This window comes from Silene latifolia, chromosome Y (genome assembly GCF_048544455.1).
Source record: "Silene latifolia isolate original U9 population chromosome Y, ASM4854445v1, whole genome shotgun sequence".
NCBI classification, from domain to species: Eukaryota; Viridiplantae; Streptophyta; class Magnoliopsida; order Caryophyllales; family Caryophyllaceae; genus Silene; species Silene latifolia.
The window spans coordinates 363195022-363214709 of record NC_133538.1 but is presented as its reverse complement, the minus strand read 5'-3'; the positions used below and the strand labels follow the sequence as shown (position 1 = coordinate 363214709).

The following is a 19688-nucleotide window of genomic DNA, read 5'->3' as shown; positions in this document are numbered from 1 at the left end:
GGTGTTCCCAACAGTCTGCCTATGTGATCGACTAGTCATCTCACATGACTTCATGGCACTTGAACTTGCCATTAATCGCATCACACTTTAGTCACTTCGAGACGTCACCTCATGCAAGTAACTATGGGCAAATACAATGCTAATCTGTGTTCACTTTAACGGGGTTCAATTGTCTCTACAACCCGTTTGGATGTAACAAAGTATAAGGTGAGTTAATAATAACTCAAACGACAAACGTCGACATCACATTCGGGTAGTCAATACCATATTACAACCTTGTGATGTATATCAAAAGTAGTTGATTGCAATAGAAGTTTAACATACCAAGTGTCCATGTGTTCAAACTTCTTATATTGCATTTTCCTTTATATTCATGTTATCTTTTATAGCATGAACCTTACCAAGTACACATATAGGTTCCTAACCTAGGTTTGGGTTCTTTATCTTGAAAGAACTTTCTTGTTGTTTATCACATAACCAACGAATTGTGGTGGATGATATAACTTGCACTGGTCAAGTGTTCTACCAACTCACAAGTACAACCCCCAGGTCAATTGAAGATTACAACTTAGAGACCGAAGCGACGTCGAGGCGGCTAAAAAGGATTTGGGCTAAGGACCTGCCATTGGGAAGGGCGACGTTGAGGCGACTCGGGGATTCGAGTCAAGGACCTGCCGCCGGGAACAGTTTAGAGTCTGTCGACTACCAGTGCGAGTCGTTTAAAGTTCGTTAGACTACGTATAAAGGCTCGCCAGCCATAGGAAGGAGTCATACCTGAAGCGTCTTCTGGATATGTCCTTTAATTACTTCTTGCTCGTGCGTAGAGGCTTGCCAGCCATTGAAGGTGCATAGAGACTTGCCAGCCATTGAGGGTGCGTAGAGACTCGCCAGCCATTAAAGGTGCGTAGAGGCTCACCAGCCATTGAAGGTGCGTAGAGGCTCGCCAGCCATTGAATGTGCGCAGAGGCTCCTCAGCCATTAAAGGTACATAGAGACTCGCCAACCATTGAAGGTGTGTAGAGGCTCGCCAACCATTGAAGGTGCATAGAGGCTTGCCGGCCATTGAAGGTGCGTAGAGACTCGCTAGCCATTGAAGGTGCGTATAGGCTCGCCAGCCATTGAAGGTGCGTAGAGGCTCGCCAGCCGTTGATGGTGCATAGAGACTCGCCAGCCATTGAAGGTGCGTAGAGGCTCGCCAGCCATTGAAGGTGCATAGAGACTCGCTAGTCATTGAAGGTGTGCAGAGACTCGCCAGCCATTGATGGTCGAATGATTGACTGCGGGAAATAGCCTGGATCATCGGGCCTACTTCAAGAGGTTGTTTGTCCAACCGACCCAATGGGGAGCGATGTCGATGTCGCTGGGGGCGGAAGGTGCTAGATTTCGCTTTGTTTGACTCCCAGTCGTTGTTGCTTTTTGCCCGTTTTCTAGAGTATGACTCCGTGCGGAGGTTTCCAGGGGTTCCGCTGGGGAATTTTTGGTGTTTATAAGGGATGTTTACGGTGCTGGGAAGAGATAGGCTTTTTGTAACTTGGGCCTGGCTCTTGCGGATGAGGACCTCTATTACTGCCATTCGTAATTTTGAATTTTGAAGAGAAGTACCGGTTTTTATTGCCGTCATTTGAAATTTGTGATGGTAGCGAATTTGAATTTTCGCTATTTGCAACTTGGAAAATTTGTGATAATAGCGGGTTTGAATTTCGTTATTTTCTATTCGTGTTTGAAAATAACGGTTTTTAATTCCGTCATTTGAAATTTTTGCTTAGAATAACATGTTTGAGATTTTGGTATTTGCTATTTTTGTTTGAAATAACGGTTTTTAATTCCGTTATCCTGGAATTTGGTGACAAATAGCGAATTTGAATTTCGCCATTTGTTATTTTTGAGGAAATAACAGTTTTTAATTCCGTCAATTGAAATTTTTGCTGAGAATAGCGAGTTTGAGATTTCACTATTTGCTATTTTGTGTCGAAAACTTTTGTTGTGATTATAGCGAATTTTACTTTCGCTATTTGCTATTTGTGTTAGAAAATATCGGTTTTTAATTCCGTCATTTGAAATTATGCTGAGAATAGCGAGTTTGAATTTCGCTATTCGCTATTTGTGTTTGAAAATAACGGTTTTTAATTCTGTTATTTGAAATTTGTGAAAACAGCGAAATTTGAATTTCGCCATATTGTATTTGTGAAAATAACGGTTTTTAATCCCGTCATTGCATTTTCGAAAAAACGGTGATTATGCGTAAATATGGGCCAAAGCCCAAAACTTTTGCTGAAACTGACAGAGTCAACCCAAAGAGGCGCGAGCCCTGGGGCGACATAAGAAGCTTCCCCTTTTTTCTTAAAAAGACGCGAGAATGGGTTACTCGTCATTCACATCATCTTCTTCGACACAATCACACATAAGCCTTCAAAAATCTCCATTTTTTATCTTAGTTTCTTGCTTGAATTCGTGCTATTGCTACCATGTCATCTCAAGGTATGTACATCCTCTTGATTCCACTTGAATTTGTTTGCCTTTTTGTTGATTGAATTGGGACGAAACCCTAATTCGTTTGAAATCGATTTGGGCATTTTTGATTTGCCCATTTTCGAGTGGAATTGATACTTGCATTAGGTTAGAAACCTGTTTAGGAGTATAGAGGTGCTTTTAGTTTGCATTTTGGTCCTTGTCCCCGCTCCCTAGGTGTGAAAAACGCGAATGAGGTGTAAAAACTGTCTTATTTCGCAATTTTTTGCTTGTTTGCTTGAGTCGTGTGCCCCACTAGGTTGCATTGTAGTCGGGAAAATCCGTCTTTGCTATGTTAAACCTTCGTTGTGTGCTAGGAGCGAAATTTCTTATTTTGCCTTTATCAGGCGGTCTTATGCTGACGAAATAAGCGCTTGTTTGGGCTCGAAATGAGCCATATTGTTTAGGACAGACCTTAACGGTAGTTTAGGTCGTCCTGGGGCGTGATCGAGTCACGTTGCATTGTTGTCGCCGTAATTTGAATTTTTGTCCTGTTTGCGCTCAATTTGGCGTAAAATTGCTTTTTGAGCCTTGTAAATTGTCCGGTCGGGACGGGCGGATATTTTTTGTTTATTGTTTTTTTTTTGCAGGCCTTGTGTTAGCCCGAGGGTGTTTGGTTGTTTTTTGTGTGTGTTTTTTTGTTGTTGTTTTGACTCGCCTTTTGCTTGAAAAGAAGGGCGAGTCGTCTTTTTTGTGAGTTTTTGCGGAATATTGCGCTTGATGGGATTGGGCGGGTTTGCCCTTGCTGTTGTTTCCTTTTGTTTAATGTTTGCAGGTGATTTTTGTTTTTGGGGTGTTGTCTGTTTTGTGTCGTCATAATGCCGAAATTTTGACTGACGTTGGTTTTATTTTGGGTTTCAAATGAGTGTTCGGGGGCTGCTAGGCCCTGGACTCGGGAGGTGGAAGACCCGAGTGGAGGAGGATGTAGGAGATCTATTTGGCTTGTCTACGAGTGAGGCTCGAGGGTGGGTCACTGAGTCCTGATCAGTGACCTACACCTGCAGATGGAGGGGCATCTGATGATTGGGGGTCAACATCAGGGCGGCGCGCTGTGTTGCGGCTTTCAATCATCACCGAGTTCCGATGATTGGGGTTCAACATCGGGGTGTTGCACTGTGTCATTGCTCCTGATCATCGCGCCGTCCGAAGTTTGCTAGACACTTTGTTTATTTTATCTTAGAGTAGGAAGGAGGGGTTATCGTCATGGAAACCTCCTCTACTTCCGTTGTTACTCCTTTTCTTTTCATGTTGCTCCCTTTCTTTTCCGGTTGGAGGGACGGAGAGTGCTTAGTTCGGTAGGTGGCAGATAGCCCCCAGTTCATTGTTTTAGGCCAGTGTCTGTATGATAAGTATTTGTATCGGACCCTGTTTGTATGGTCAGTCGTTTGTATCAAATGTGTGTTGATGTATTTTGCGTGAGGCTGTTTTATATATATGGCCTTTTGTGTGTTTTTGGTTTGTAGTTTGTTTGTGCTTTTGCTCTTTTTTTTTTTTTGTGTTTCGGAGAAGCGCGGTCAACGGCTGATTCCTCATTTTCTTTGGCATTTGCACCTGCATCGTTAGTGTGGAAAACAGGCAACAGGTAGTACATACGCGTACACGTAAACATGCAAAGTATTTGTTGAAAACAAAAATAACCACGTTGACTCAAAGTTAAAATTGAAATTGCTTGTTTGAAATTGAATTTTGAAAATTCTGCGGCAAGACGTCACGCTTGGATTTTTTAAATTGAATTGTTTTGAAATTATTCGAGAGAAAAAATCAATTCGAGTTTGAATTAAATTAAATCGCATCGAATTTTGCCAAAATTGATTTGCAACAAAATAATTGAAACTCAAATTGCCATGAATAAATTTCAAAAGGATTTTTGTGAGTGTGTTGATTTTGAATTTCGCGAGATCAAGACTCTAATTTGCAAGAGCGATTTGAGAAAAATGGAAGTCATGTATCAATTTTGCGGAAATGCAAATTTTTTAAAAATTTTCGACTAGCATGGATACAATCCGTCGTGGATCGGGGCGACTAGCCCTTCCCCCTCAAAAAAAGAAGAGAAAAACCTGTATGTTTAAAGCCCAGTCATGAAAACCGTGTCGCATTTCGTAAGACGTGAATCCAAGGAAATGTGAGTGTGAGAAAACACAAAAAAATTCTGGGCAAGCTTAAAGAGGCGCGAGCTCTAAGGCGAGAAGAAAGCGGTGTCAGGATGAAACACAACTTGACAAGGACAAGTCAAGGTGCGAATCCTTAGAAGCAGCCTAAAGAGGCGCGAGTCCTGGGCGATGCAAGGGACCTCCCCCTTTTTTTCGAGAAAAAGGCGTTGATTGTTTCGTATAAATAGCGAGGTTTGTGCTTCATTATTTCATCATCCGCAACACAAAACATCTCTACGAAAACCTTCTCTTCTTCTTCCACAAATAGTTCATGGATATTTTCGAAGATAGGTTGCGACATTGGTGTCGGGATTTATCGCCTCCCGAGATGTATCAACTCGATGTAATGGGAGTTGGTCAATTGTTGGTGCTTCATCATGTCAAGGTACAATGCTCGTTCCTTGATGCATGCTCTCAATTTTGGGATGCGAAACATCATGTTTTTGTCTTCCCGAAAGGTGAAATTTGCCCTCTTGCCGAAGAGGTTGGTGCTATTGGAGGGTGGCCGGGTTATACTCCGGTGTTTCCTCCTACTCGGTTGTGCTATAAGGAGAAGTTTCGTTACATGCTAGGCTATTCTACGAGCCAAGTGAATTTCCTTCTTGCTCCTCATGGTGTTGATATGTTGTCTCTTATCAACATCTTTTCCAAATGCTTGGATGCCAATATTTCATAGGTGGCTAGAAGAAGGGCTCTTTCCTTTTGCCTAGTGCATGCTGAACTCCTTGTTGATGCTTTGAAGAAGGAGGGGTTAAGGTGGTATGGTAGCATGACCCTCATTCATGTTGTCGAGAAAATGGAGCATGGGTGAGATCTATCTTGGCTAGTGCTCGGTGACATTGTCCAAGCTTTGGCCAAGAAAGGTTCTTGTGGAGAAGTGCCTTCGTTTGGATCCCCTATAATCCTCCAAGTATGGCTTATGGAGAGTCTAAGGTATGTTAAGCCTCCGGTTGACGTTTCTTCTTACTCTTTTCGTTATCTTACCATGAGGAAGAAGTTGTATGCGGATAGCTTTGCATGCACCAAGGCCTATTGGACCTCGAAATTGGTGGATGAGGGCGGTACTCACATCCGTTGGGTGGTGCCGTGGTGGCATTTGAGGTCCTTTACGGGGTTGCCCGCTCCGACCGCTTCTTCTCGCTCTTAGATGGTTATGGGCTTGAAGGTTGCTTCTTTCATCTATCAGGAAAGGGTCTTGAGGCAAATGGGCCGTTAACAAAAGGTGCCCGCTCAAGATACTCTCTTCCAAGAGAGTGTATTCCGAAACTCTGAGCTTGTGGATATGTTTGAGAGGTGGTGGGCCACTCGGCCAATTTAGGAGGTAGCAAATCCCGCTTTAAAGACATGGGTGACTCCCACTTATGTCAAATGGTCAAGAGCCTCAACCTTGGAAGAAAGGTAAAAGTTCCGCAAGGATGAATTCATCGACTTGAAGTATAGGGAGGCGGCCAAGGCAAATCGCGCCTACCTTGAAGACTTTGGCGATAATGTGAGCCCGGATGTGATGAGGCCACCAAACAAGAGGAGCTTGGGTCCCAAGGAGGTAGTGAGCCGTGTGTGGGCTCGGCGTGGGCCAATCATAGGGTCGTGTAAGAGCCCGGTTGTCGTTGCCGTTGTGGATCCGTTCCGAGGAGGAAGCCCATGCTAGGCGAGCTAGCAAGAAGAACAAGGGGAAGATGCATCCAGGAGGTAAATGCAAGGGTAGAATGGAAGAGTGAAGACCTCCATTAACCGCTTTACTATTATGTCGTATTAGCATTTTTGTGCGTTTTTATTATGTTGTATTAGTTATGTATTGTGTGTTTGTGTGTGTTAGTTTTATTATGTATGATGTTTTAGTCGGCACCCTAGCTTGGCAAGTCGTGGACTTGTCTAGCTTTATTGTTATCAAGTTTGTAATCCTTCCTATTATTAATTAAATAAGAGGATTGCTTGTGCTAAAAAAAATATTGTGAACATTTTTTGTTTCTCCATCCATCTTGTAAAGGTAATTCGGTTTTAATTGTCCTAAACATTGCACATGCTGAATGGATTTTTGTGGGAAGGGAGAAAAGCCTTTTTGTTTTTTGTTTTTTGTTTTTTTTTTTGTGAGTAAAGGGGATGCTTTTTTTTGAAGTTTGTATGGGTTGATGTTTTTGTGTGTGGGGATGGTTGTATCCTTCTTGTGCAAGAAAAGATTGCCTACTTATTTACCTGAAGAGGTGAAATCAAACCATGCTCGTAGTTCAAGTGTTTTGTTTGAGTTGGGGTGTGCATTTTTTTGTTTGGGTGTTGTGGTTGTATCCTTCTTGCGTAAGAAAGGACTGCCTACGTATTCGCCTGAAAAAGTGAAATCAAACCATGCTCATAGTTTAGGTGTTTTGTTTGACTTGGGGTGATAATTTTTTGTTTGGGTGTTGTGGTTGTATCCTTCTTGTGTAAGAAAGGACTGCCTACGTATTCACCTGAAGAGGTGAAATCAAACCATGATCATAGTTCAAATTTTTTTTTAGTTGTGCAAATGGATGGTGCCTTTGACAGATCAAAGGCTACTGGAAATATGGCAAGGTGCCGTAACTTAAACTCGATTAAACATGCAATTTCAAATCAGAATTTTTGGAGGAATTGACTTGAAAGGGGGATTGCAGTCACTAGTTGTGAAACTAGGGAAATGTCGTTGGTTGTTGGTGCTAAGGTTCAAGGGTAGTATTTCTTGAGTTGGTCTAGGTTGGTTGGGTTTGTGAAGTCTTCCCCGTCTAGGTCACTCAATCTCATTACATCCCCCGAAAGGATTTTCTTGACCAGGTATGGCCCGACCTAATTGGGTTTTATTTCTCCCTCGGATAGACGGGTAACGGTGCTCGAACCGACTTGAGGACCAAGTCGCCTTCTTTGATGTTTCTAGGTTTGACGTTTTTGTTGAATGCCTGTTGTATACGTCGTTGGTATAGCTGGACGTTGTGCAAGGCGTTGAATCGCTGTTCATCTAGGAGGGTGAGTTGCTAGAACCTTCGACGGGCCCATTCCGCCTCAGGGTCTTGACTTTCTAGTAAGATGCGTAGATATATGACTTCCAACTTGACTGGTTGTACTGCCTACATACCATATGCTAGGTAGAAGGGTGTTGCTCATGTTGGTGGTCGAATGGAGGTTCGGTATCCCAGAGTGCGAATGGGAGTTTGCTCGGCCAATCGCAGTAATTATCCTGCATCTTTTTGATGATGGTGACGAGTGTTTTGTTTGCTGCCTCTACCGCACCATTGGTTTGGGGACGATAGGGGGATGAACTGTGTCATTTGATTTTGTATTTGTCCAACAATGCTTGCGTTTCGGCCTAGAAGTGGGAGCCTTTGTCGCCGATTATTTCATGGGGTACCCCATATCTGCAGATGATGTTGTCTTGGATTAACTTGGCCACTTGTTTGGCGGTCAAGACTGTATAGGATTGTGCTTCTACCCATTTGGGGAAGTAGTTGATTGCAACGAGGACAAAGCAATGTCCTTTAGTGCCTATCGGATTGACTTTGCCGATGACGTCGATACCCTAGATCGAGAAAGGCCAGGGTGATGTCATGGTGTATAAAAGGGATGGTGGTATGTGTCGTACGTTGGCGAAGATTTGGCAATTATGGCAATGTTTGACGTAGTTTCTGCAATTGGCTTCCATGGTGGTCTAGTAGTAGCCTAACCACATGATTTTTCGGGCTAGCATCATTGCGCTCATGTGAGGGCCACATTCTCCGACGTGGACCTTTTCCAAGACTTTCTCGGCTTTGTTGTCGTCAATGCATAGAAGAAGGATCCCCTGGGATGTTCTTTTGTATAGCTGCTCTTGGTTTATCACGAATTATGTTGCAAGTAAACGGATGGCTCTTTGTCCTCTTTCATCAGAGTTAGGAGGGAATTCGTTTTTGGTTTTGTAGTTGAGGATATCTTCGTACAAAGGTTCGAAATGATTTTCCTCGTCATTGATGGCGCAGATGTGAGCTTGCTCACTCCTTCTTTCGACACATAAGGGCATGGATGTAACACCCCCATATCCAGAGGAGCCTTAACTAGGCCTTCCTTAGCATATAAGGGCATTACCATCTCGGTTGCCCGAGGACAGTAATAATCAAACGTCGATAAAAGAACTATTATGTTATATTACAAGTGTTTTAAACCAACTGATGATATAAAAGATACAACTCAAAGACTACTTGCTATAACTATCAAATCTCGTGAAGACTCATCCCTGCCCGGACTCCAGCTATCAACGACATCAACACCTGCTAAGACAGACTACTCACCATAAGGGATCACGGGAGACACATAAACAAGAAGACAACCACACAAGGTCAGTACTGAGAAAAAACACAGCAAAGCCAACAACAACTGGCAATACAATGTAACACAACCAGTCACACACAAGCACACCCACACTGATCAATCTCCGTCACCGACTGTCCACGAGACCAGCCCTGCCAGTGGGGGACCGCAGCCGTACCCACCAAATCCCCGCTCATCATACCGAGCGATAACCTTGTCCCATTAATGTGCACATCCCCTTCCGTGGTGGGTTCCACGAAGGGCGAAACTAGGGCGTGAAGCCACTCCCGCAAGTGACTCCACTCAGCCGAGAACACATCTCGAGAACCAGAGACAAACAATCACAATCACAATACAATATCACAACCGTCAGTACGAATACGACCACACACAGCAACCACAATACAACCACAACAACCGACACACTAAACCATCTACAGAAACTGAGTAGCCGAACCTACCTTTAAGCAACTGCAACCAATCCATGCCAACATATGACATATCCAGCAATCAAGCAAATCCTATAAGCACAACACAATCACCTATTACTATCAAGCAAACCCTAACTGCAAAGACAAGGATATGGATGATGATAACAACATACCTACAAGGAGAAACCCGGCAAACGACCGCTACCCGACTCAAGCTATGCTCTCCTAAGGCACAAGGACCTTCAAAGGGCTTCCATGGAGGTTTTATGGTGAAGGGAAGGGAAAGGGGCGACTAGAGGATAGAAGGAATGAGGCGGAAATGACTTGCGGATTTAACAAAACGCGATAAAAAACCCTCGCTGAAAACTCGATACTCGATCGAGTACCACACACACTCGATCGAGTATCCCCCTACTCGATCGAGTAACCACGCTACTCGATCGAGTAGCCTCTACTCTATCGAGTACCACTCATAACTCGCAACCCAAGATAGCTTTGGCACGTATTTCTAAGAACTATTCCCGCTCCCAAGGTCAGTCAACGCTGGTCAAAGGGTCCCTAAAAGGGCAGGTATTACAATGGATGTCATGTCGTCAGGTATGTTGACAAGTGCAGCAAGTTTTGCTAGGGCATCGGCGAATTGGTTTTCTTCCCGTGGCAAGTGGAAGTAGTCGATTTGGTCGAAGAATTCGGGTTCCTGGTTAATTTTTGTGTGGCATGGTGCTAGGCCGTCGCTTCGTATTTTCCATGATCCGGACACTTGATTGATGATGAGTGAGGAATCTCCCTGGACTCTTAACTTGTTCATGCAAAGTGTTATGGCTGCTTGTAGGCCGATGAGGCATACTTCGTATTCGGCGGCAATGTTGGTGACGGCGAAGTCTAGTTTGACTGAGATCGGAACGTGTCCCCCTTCTGGTGATATTAGAAGGATTCATACCTCGAAGCCTCTCAGGTTTGATTCACCGTCGAAGTATAGGTCCCATGCGTCGGTGTCGGCACAAAGGATGTCTTCGTCAGGGAGTGACCATGTATCGGTCGTTGGATCCTCGTTGACGGGATTTACTGCTAGGAAATCGCCGATTGCCCTTCCCTTGATAACCTTGAGGGGTACGAATTTGAGGTCAAATTCAGATAGCATGAGTGTCCACTTGGACAGCCTTCTGTTTAGCATGGACTTTTCGAAGATGTATTAGACGGGCTCCATCATGGAGTAAATGTGAACCGTGTAGCTGAGCATATAATGTCATAGCTTCTTTGTTGACCATACCAGGGCGAGAGATGTCTTCTCTAGTTGGGTGTACATGGTTTCGTATTCGATGAACTTTTTGCTTATGTAGTAGATGGCTCGTTCTTCGCCGTCACTGTTTGTGCTAGCATTGCTCCCATGGTCGCGTTGGTGACGGTCAGGTATAAGGATAAGGGAATTCCCACCTGAGGTGGCATAAGGACATGAGGTTTGGATAGGATTTGCTTTATCTTGTCGAATGCTTTTTGGCAATTTTCGTCCCAATCGGTGTGACTGGTGGCGCGGAGCTTCTTGAAGATAGGTTCGCAAATTATAGTGAGTTTGGCTATGAAGCGGCTGATGTATTAGACTTGACCAGGAAATCCCCAAATCTCCTTCTCGTTCTTAGGCTAAGGCATTTGTTGGAAAGCTTTGATTTTGGTGGGATCGATTTCGATGCCTCATTTGCTAACGACGTGTCCCAAGAGTTTCCCAGAGGTGACCCCGAATGCACACTTCTTAGGATTTAGTCTCATGTTGTATATTCGAAGGCGAGCGAAGAATTTTCGAAGGGCGGTGATGTGGTCATCTTGCTCTTTTGATTTGACAATCATATCATCAACGTATACCTCCACTTCCTTGTGCATCATGTCGTGTAGGAGAGTGGTGGCGGTTCTTTGATAGGTTGCTCAGGCATTGTTTAGGCCAAAGGGCATGACAGTGTAGCAATATGTGCCCCACTGTGTAGTGAACGCAGTTTTGTACATGTCTTCTTCAGCCATTTTGATTTGGTTGTACGAAGCATACCCATCCATGAATGATAATAGGGCGTGCTCGGCGGTGTTGTCTACCAAGATGTCAACGTGCGGCAGAGGGAAGTTATCTTTTGGACTTGCCTTGTTCAGGTCTCTGAAGTCGACGCAAACCCGAATTCTCCCATCTTTCTTGGGTACGGGAACTATGTTAGTCACCCAGTCAGAATATTCGGAAACTTTGATGAATCCGGCTTTGAATTGCTTGTCTACCTCTCCTTTGATTTTCAGGGCGCATGCGGCGCAACTTTTGCTTCACGGGTTTAGCTCCGGCCTTAATGTGTAACACCCCGTATTTTATTAAGTTGGATAAAATTATTTTAATTGCTACTTTGTATTTAATTACGTTGGTTAACGATTTATATATTTATTTTCTCAGCTAATTAATTAATTTCATTATAATTCGTTACGTTAAATTTTAATAATCGTTAATAAATTATGTTCCTTTTATGAGTCCTTTATGAAAGTCGAGCTAAGTGGGCTCAAGACGGACTTGAGAAGAATCGTCTAGTTAGCTATTTTGAGTTTGTTTCGCTAAATTAACCAATTTCGTTAAATTCCGCTAATTTAGTAAAAAATCACTAAGATTTCCAATTCGATCCAAATTCATATTATTTCCGTTAACAAACTGAGTTTATTTTTATTTTCACTCAGTAAATATATTAATTATTGATTCTATTTATTTCTCAAACTTTTACTTAAATCGGTTTAATTTAACTCGAGACGGTTTTAGAAACTAGCGAAATTACTTAACGATGAAGAAATGTACGTATAACAAATAGCAGGCAAGCAAGCTCGTCATTCATTCTTTCAATCTTTCACGCCTCTTTTTCTTCTTCGTCCTTCTCTGTTCTTCTTTCTTGTTCACATTTTCAATTTTTGTCCCAAACATTGATTTCGTCCCTTCGTTTCTCATCCGTTTTCAACTATTTTTGTTCCATAGCGCTCTTCTCGTCGTTCTCGTCATTCCGTTGTAAGTAAAATTCAGTTTAATTATGGATTTTTACAAATCCATTTTATACTTTCAGTTTTATTTATTGTAAGACGGTTGCAGGGGCCGAGATAGACAGTCCGGTACAAGACTTTTATGTCATGGAGGACTAGTTCGCTCGGAAAAAGGTAACAATGACAGGTTACTCAATATTACTTGTAAAATATATTTATTTTGGTCATGGGTTGTCCCCGTGCTTCCTTTACTACGATGTCGTTCTTGGTCGTAGTAAAGTGGGGCACGTTTTGGCTGTTTCAGTTTCGTTATTACATGATTTATTTTTCTTATTTATCTTTTCTATGTTGTATGTTTTTTATTGTACTTATGTTATTACATTGTAATATGGCTGGAGGACACATGAGTTACTCCCCACTGACTGTGGCATTCATTTTTATGAATGATAGGTGATAGGTCGGTGGTATATGCTCTAGGGATTACAGGATGAGTGGCTAGCAAGCGTTGCCGAGGCAACGGTATACCCTTTTGATTATCGTCCGTTATTACATTTTTGGAAATTTGGAGGGATCCGAGATCCCTTGTATATTTGTGTTTGTATTATGTATTTGTTTTGCAAAATTAGTAATTAGGTCTAGTTTTCAAATGTTTTTAGTGAACTCCGCGCCCATGCCTCAAAGTGTTAAGAACTTACGTATTTTCGCTGCTAGTTATATGTGTATGTTTTTGTATAACCGCGGGGGTTCACATAATGGGTATCTTGTGCTCTACAATCTCTCTGTCGATCCCAGACATATCTTTGTAGGACCATGCAAATACGTCCTTGTATTCGTGCAAGAGGTCGATGAATTGTTGTCTTTCCAAGGGGTCAAGGGTGGACCCTATCCTAAGTTCTTAAGGTGCATTGTCGATCCCTACGTTGACGGGTTCGGTCTCCTCAATGATGGGTGTTCTATGTTCGCGTTTGTCCAGTTCGTTGGCTAGGTGAGGTGTGTAGTCACTCAAGTCAAATTCCTCATATTCGTTCAGAATTGCATTGAAGTTAAATTGAGACGAGTTGTAAGCAAACTTAGCGTTCATTAAGTCGATCTGAGCGAGAAGCGCGGATAGGAGTGTTAGGGCTCCTGGGACAAGCTCCAGTTTGCTACCTTCTGCGGAAGTAGGGGTGACTTTAGTTGACCAAGCCTCTAAGACAGCCCTAAGCTTGTGATAAAAAGTGGAAAAGGGACTTTGCCAGGGGTGTCGAGAGTGTTAGGGCCTAAGATAAACTCAGACTGAGAATTGTCGTCAGACTCAGACTCAGTCTCGTCTTTACTTCCCAACTTGAACATGGGGCCTTCTCCCGTTGTGATTTTGAGAATGCGGCCTTGACGATCGGTCCACTTGAAATCTTCCTCCAGCCTTGGATAGCTTTCTCTGGGTTAGCATTAGAGATCAAAGCAGTAGGGTCAAACTGGTTGTCTTTGAGATCAATGTTTATGATGTCCTTGTAGTTAAGGTGGTTGATGTTGTCTTCTCCGAAAAGGAGGCTCACGACTTGCCCGTCTAGGCAAGAGGTCGATTCAGACTTCATCAATGCGGCATTGAAGTTGTTGTCAGGGATGAATTTGTAGTCTTAAAAGACTTCTATATCCGGATGCTTGACCTTTGATATGGAGTCGTAGATTGGCTCAGAAAACCGTTGTAAAGTGCAGACTCTCCTTCGAGGACGAAATATCCGTTGAGGGTCAAGTGATATGGGCGGAGGATGATTCCTTGCTTTTTGTGCTTCCTCACGAGGAGACCCATCTCCCGGATATCTTCATTAGTCGGCTCGTAGCCTAGTCCGAAAGGGATGTTGAGGACCTTGGCCGGTTTTGGGGGAAGCAAGGTGTTTTTCAGTGGGTTAAGAGGTATGCCCGGGAAATACCCCTTGCTCATCAAGATGCGGTTGATCGTGAGGTTTGACAACGGATCACAATCAAAAGGTGTTGGTTCGTCGGTTAGGGCATTCACGGCTTGTAATCCCCACATTTCATTATTGATCTCCTTAGTGACTTGAGAGGCTACCCACTTTTTCATGACAGCTTTGATTTGGGGATGCAGGAATTGTGTCTGTTTTCCCATTGAAGGGGGCCCTAATTTTTTGGTGAAGGGTAGATGTGACGGCTTTGGCAGCATGGATCCAAGGGCGCCCTAAAAGCATGTTGAATGATGCGTCGATGTCGACTACTTGGAAACTGGCTTGCCTCTCAAAGGGTTTTGTCGCGATGGTTAGGGTGATAACACCTGCGTCCTTACAGCGAGTACCATCGTAGGCGCAAACTCCTTGATTGGTTGGGACTAGGTTAGCTTCCTTGATCCCTAGTTTATGAGCTGTTTTGAGAGGAATGACGTTAACTTCAGATCCGTCATTCACCAAGACCATGGGTATGCTCTTTTTCATGCATTTCACGGTGATGTATAGGGCCAAGTTGTGGTTGGCTCCAAAGGGAGGGATATCATCGTCAGAGAAGATGATTGGTTTGTTCAGAACAGGGACGTCCCTGGTCATATGGGCTACCACTTCTTCGGATGAGGAGGTGGAAGGCACTATCAGCTACCCCAAGGCTTGAAGCAAAGCCTGTAGGTGCTCAAAGGATGTGGCGATTAGTTGCCAGATGGATATTTTGGCCTTGGCCTTCTAGAGTTGCTTTAAAATTGAGTTCTCTGGAACCCTAGGTTAAATTTCAACGTCAGGGACGATTTGGTTATTGATTGCTGGCGGATTGTTTGTTGTGTTGTTTGGGTTCTGGTAAGGGCGTCCAAATCGAGTAAGGTGATCAATCTCTTTGGTTTGCCTGCCCTTTCCCGAGACAATGTAAACGTCATCTACGTCATCTCTCCAAATGTCGTTGATTTCAGGGTCACGAGTGTACCTTGAAAGGGTATTCCTCGGAGGATAGTTTTTGTGAGGGAAGTTCTTGTGCGGGTATTTTTTGTGAAGGTGATTATTGTGAGGTTGATTATTGTGACTTATGTTGTAAGGTGCGTACCAGAATGGTCGTGGAAGTAGTCCCTTCTGGAATTGGGAGTTTTGGGTGTTTGGTGAACCCTCCCTTGGACGCGGTGCTGGTGTTGGTGGGTTGAATATTAGTCGGTGGTAAGTATCCTCGAGTCGGGTGATCCTCTCCGAGAGACTAGCTATGGTTTTCTTGATTTGCTGAAACATGGCGAGCATGGACGCGGCGCTGAACACGAACATCCCGTCCGGGGTGTCCTTTCCCAAGGCATTGATCTCGTCCTCAATAGGCAAGACGAGATGCGAGCAATCCAGAGTTGGTTCATTATCTGAAATGGCGTGAATTCCCAAAGGGTTTGTTTTGTTGTTTGGTTTTACTGGTTTAGGTAGGGGTAGTTCTTCTTTCTCGACTATGTCCTGGATAGCGTGCTTCAGCTTGAAGCAAGTTTCTGTGTCATGACCCTTGCCTTGGTGATATTGGCAATGAGCGTTAGGGTTCCAAAAGTGGGTTTACTTTGCTTTAGGCGGGTCCGAAGTAGGCCCGATTGGTTGCAGTTTCCCTTGTTCCATGAGCCTCTTTAGGGTGCTAGTGTAGGTCGATCCTAAGTTGGTGAATGTCCTTTAGGGACGTTCGGCTTTCTTTGCAGTTGGCTCGAGGAGGTTGACCTCGTCAATTTTGTTTGCTTGTTCGTAGGGACGAGATCCAGTTGATGTAGACCCCTGATAGCCTCTACCCATGGTTTTGGCCAAGACGCCCTTGCGTAGGTCATCCTCGATACGGGTCGCGGGGATCTATAGATCCCGGAAGGTTTTGATGTTATGGTACCTTAGCAGGTTGGCATAAACTGGACGGAGATTGTTGACGAATTTCTCCACCAAGGTTGATTCGCTTTGTTTGCTGACCAATTGGGTGCTCACCCTTCTTCAGCGGGTTAGGAATTCGGTGAATCCCTCTTTGTCATTTTGGATTAGGACCTCAAGGGTGCGGGTGTTGGCCTGAATTTCGACATTGTTGGCGTATTTCTTAGCGAATTCAACGGCGACTTCGTCCCAAGTGGTAATGCTCTTTGGGTCGAGGGAATAGTATCATTGACGGGGAATCAGTTCCAAGGATGTTGGGAAGATCTGGGTAAAGAGCTCTTGTTTGATCCCTTTGATGGATATGTAATCCTTAAAGGCCCGGATGTGATTGAGTGGGCCCTCCACTTCTTAGAACTTAGGCACATCAGTTAAGGTGAAGTTGTCAGGCAGTTGATCCCCGACGGGCTCGAACCTTCGATTGTTTTCGAGGTGAATGTTGTTCCCACGGGCCAAGAGTTGCTCCTCTAAGAGTTTAAGCCTTTTCTCAGTTTCGGTTAATGGCGGAGTGTTATGCTCTTCGGTTTCCTTGTTTTCCAGAGTGTCGATACGGGTCTCGACACGGTCCAGAGTGACCTTAAGGGTTGTGAGCAAGCTGGCTAGCTAAGCAGTTGTGAGATCTCTGTTGTTGTCATTGCTGTTGTTAGACGAAGCTGAAGATGGGCCCATAGTTCTGAGGCAGAAAATGGCTCACGTTACTTTCCAATCCGACACGGTTTAATAACTAAATGCAGACATCACAAAGGACGGAAAGACACTATGGACTCAACGAGACGAGGGCAACCGTGTGTGGTGCGGTGCTAACTCGATTGATGGTGTGACGATGTTGAGTAGAATTTAACTCGCGTTCAACATGATGGTGTGACGCCGTTTGAACGAGTCTCGAGGTGAGACGACTCATAAGTAAAGACCCATAAGTACATTTGCTTTGACTCGGTAGACACGAGGCGAAATTGGAGTGGTGGACTGAAATTTTCGAAAATAGAAATTTTCAAAAAGATACATTTGTTGCTTTATGGACGGCTTTCGATGAGTAGGGATCTTCAAAGAATCGACTAGTTAAAAAGGATCTTCTTATGTTTGTTTTCAAAAGACGGTTTGAGTTAAAGTTGCGGCGGCTTTGAAAACGATGCGTTGTTTCCGAAGACTTTTTTTTTTAAAATTCAAAATCGTGTGTTTTGAAAATCGAGACTGAAAAGGGTTGATATTGTCGTGGTCTCGAGAACGGTGTATTGTCCTCGGGATTTGGAAAGTCCTCGAAAATGATGTGTCATTTTCGGGTTTTGAAAGGGCCATTATGTCGGCGCAAAAGTCCATTATGTCGGCGCAAAACGGTTTAACATTTGTGCATCAAAATCGTCATTACGACGGCAAGAAAAGGTATTTTTGAAACTTTTGTAAAAACCGGCACTAGTAGAAAAAACACCTATTGCGTCACTTGAAATACGTCGGTTCTAGAAAACACGATGCAAAAAGTACTCACTTTTGACGGGAATGCAATTTCGCCCTATAGATAAGCTTAATGCGTCGGTTCTTGAAAAAAATTGACGTATATAATGCGTCAGTTCTCAGCAAAACCGATGTACTTGATCAAATACATCAGTTATGTTACTAAACCGACTTATTTGGTATTTTTTTTTTTGCATCAATTATAACTAAAACCGATGCAAATGATGTTTAATTAATAAAAACAACAATTAAACAAACACTCATATAAACTCTCGCTAAAAACCTTTCATCATCAAACAAAAATCTAATTAGGGTTTTTCGGGGAGAGAGAACAAAAATCCCCAAATCTTCAGCAATGGTTGCTGAACCCAATCAAAGACAAGAAATTGAAGGCGAATGGTTAAGAAACCACCGAGATCGATGGTGACCTTGTTCTCTCTATTGAGAAACTTCAGGAAATCCAGGATGAACTCGAAAAGGTTTGATCTCTTTTTCGATTTAGGGTTTTTGCAATTTGGGTGAAAATAGCTTTGTAAATTTGTGTATAATGGTGTATATGTTTGTTATTGTTGTTAATTTTTTCTGGGTTTGTGATTTCTGATGATGGGTATGTTATAGTACAGGAATCTAAGTAATTCGAGTACTAAACGGAGACGGTTTACAGGAGCTAAGAGAAAGCTCGAGTAACAGAATGTAGAGAGAGAAAGAGATGAGAGAAGATTGGAAATGTAATTATGTATTGAATGCCCTGAAACAATGATTACATGAGAGTATTTATAGACAAGATGCTAACTAACTCCTCTTTGACAGCCTATTTTCACCAAATTACAGCTGGCTTGTAACAACTTGTAACAAACTAACAGACTTGCTGACTCATCACAACTAACTAGCTAACCGACTTAGTTAAGCTATAACAAGTCTTCCCTCCTTCAAAAATCTTTGTCCTCAAAGATTAGAACCAGGAAACTGGTCCTGAAAGTCATTGTAAAACATCCAAGTAGCATCTTCAGGTGGAAAACCTAGCCATTTAATCAAAACTTTGGTAGCAGCAATTCGACCCCGCTTTACCATTTGCTTTTCTAGAATAGCTTCAGGTACTTTAGGAATTGCAGAATCATGAAAGAGGGCAGGTAAAACTCCGGCTGCTTGAGAAGGATCATGGCATTTCTTAAGCTGAGAGACATGAAATACTGCATGAATCTGAGCATAGGAAGGAAGATGCAACTGATAAGCAACCTTACCAATCGTATCAATGATTTGGAAGGGACCATAATACTTTGGACTCAACTTTTCATTACTGCGCTGCTGAAGTGACATTTGTCTATAGGATTGCAGCTTCAAATATACCCAATCGCCAATTTTAAATTCACGGTCACTCCGATTTTTGTCTGCATGCTGCTTCATCCTGTTTTGAGCTTTTTGAAGTTGGAATTGCAGCATTTTCATCACCTGTTCGCGTTGGTGAAGGCTTCTGTCAACAGCTTCATTGGGAGAAGAACCAGGCAAATAGGGTAAATGGAGTGGTGGGGCTTGGCCATATAACACTTCATAAGGAGTGGTATTAAGCGAGGAGTGAAAGTTAGTCAGATGCCACCACTCAGCTACAGGAAGCCACTTGCTCCATGTATGAGGATGTTCATGACACATGCACCTTAGATAGGTCTCGAGACACCTATTAACCACCTCTGTTTGACCATCAGTTTGGGGGTGGTAGGCAGTGGACCTTAACAATTCAATACCCTGAATTTTGAACAATTCATTCCGAAATTGCGAGGAAAATAGTATCTCTGTCACGACAATTGAATCGGGCAATCCATGTAACTTGAAAACATTGTCCATGTAGGCTTGAGCCACGTTATAGCGAGAAAAAGGATGAGCCAAGGCTATAAAATGTCCGCTTTGCTCAACTGTCAACTATCACAAAAATAACATTCTTCCCATTGGAGGTAGGCAATCCTTCTATAAAATCCATAGAAACACATGACCAAACAGTTTGAGGTATTGGTAAATTTGTAACATACCAGGGTATTTAGCATTGT

General features: G+C 43.2%; 1 protein-coding gene across 1 annotated transcript; it reads right to left on the bottom strand.

Annotated features, from left to right (window-relative positions):
* Positions 1 to 14391: 14391 nt before the first annotated feature.
* Positions 14392 to 14895, bottom strand: LOC141631743 (uncharacterized). Its single transcript, XM_074444371.1, has one exon. It carries the CDS (start codon positions 14893 to 14895, stop codon positions 14392 to 14394), a length of 504 nt encoding a protein of 167 aa, XP_074300472.1.
* Between the last annotated feature and the right edge of the window lie 4793 nt (positions 14896 to 19688).

Coding starts and splice junctions, on each gene's coding strand:
- LOC141631743 (XM_074444371.1), bottom strand. CDS start 14,895: ATGACCAGGGACGTCCCTGTTCTGAACAAACCAATCATCTTCTCTGAC.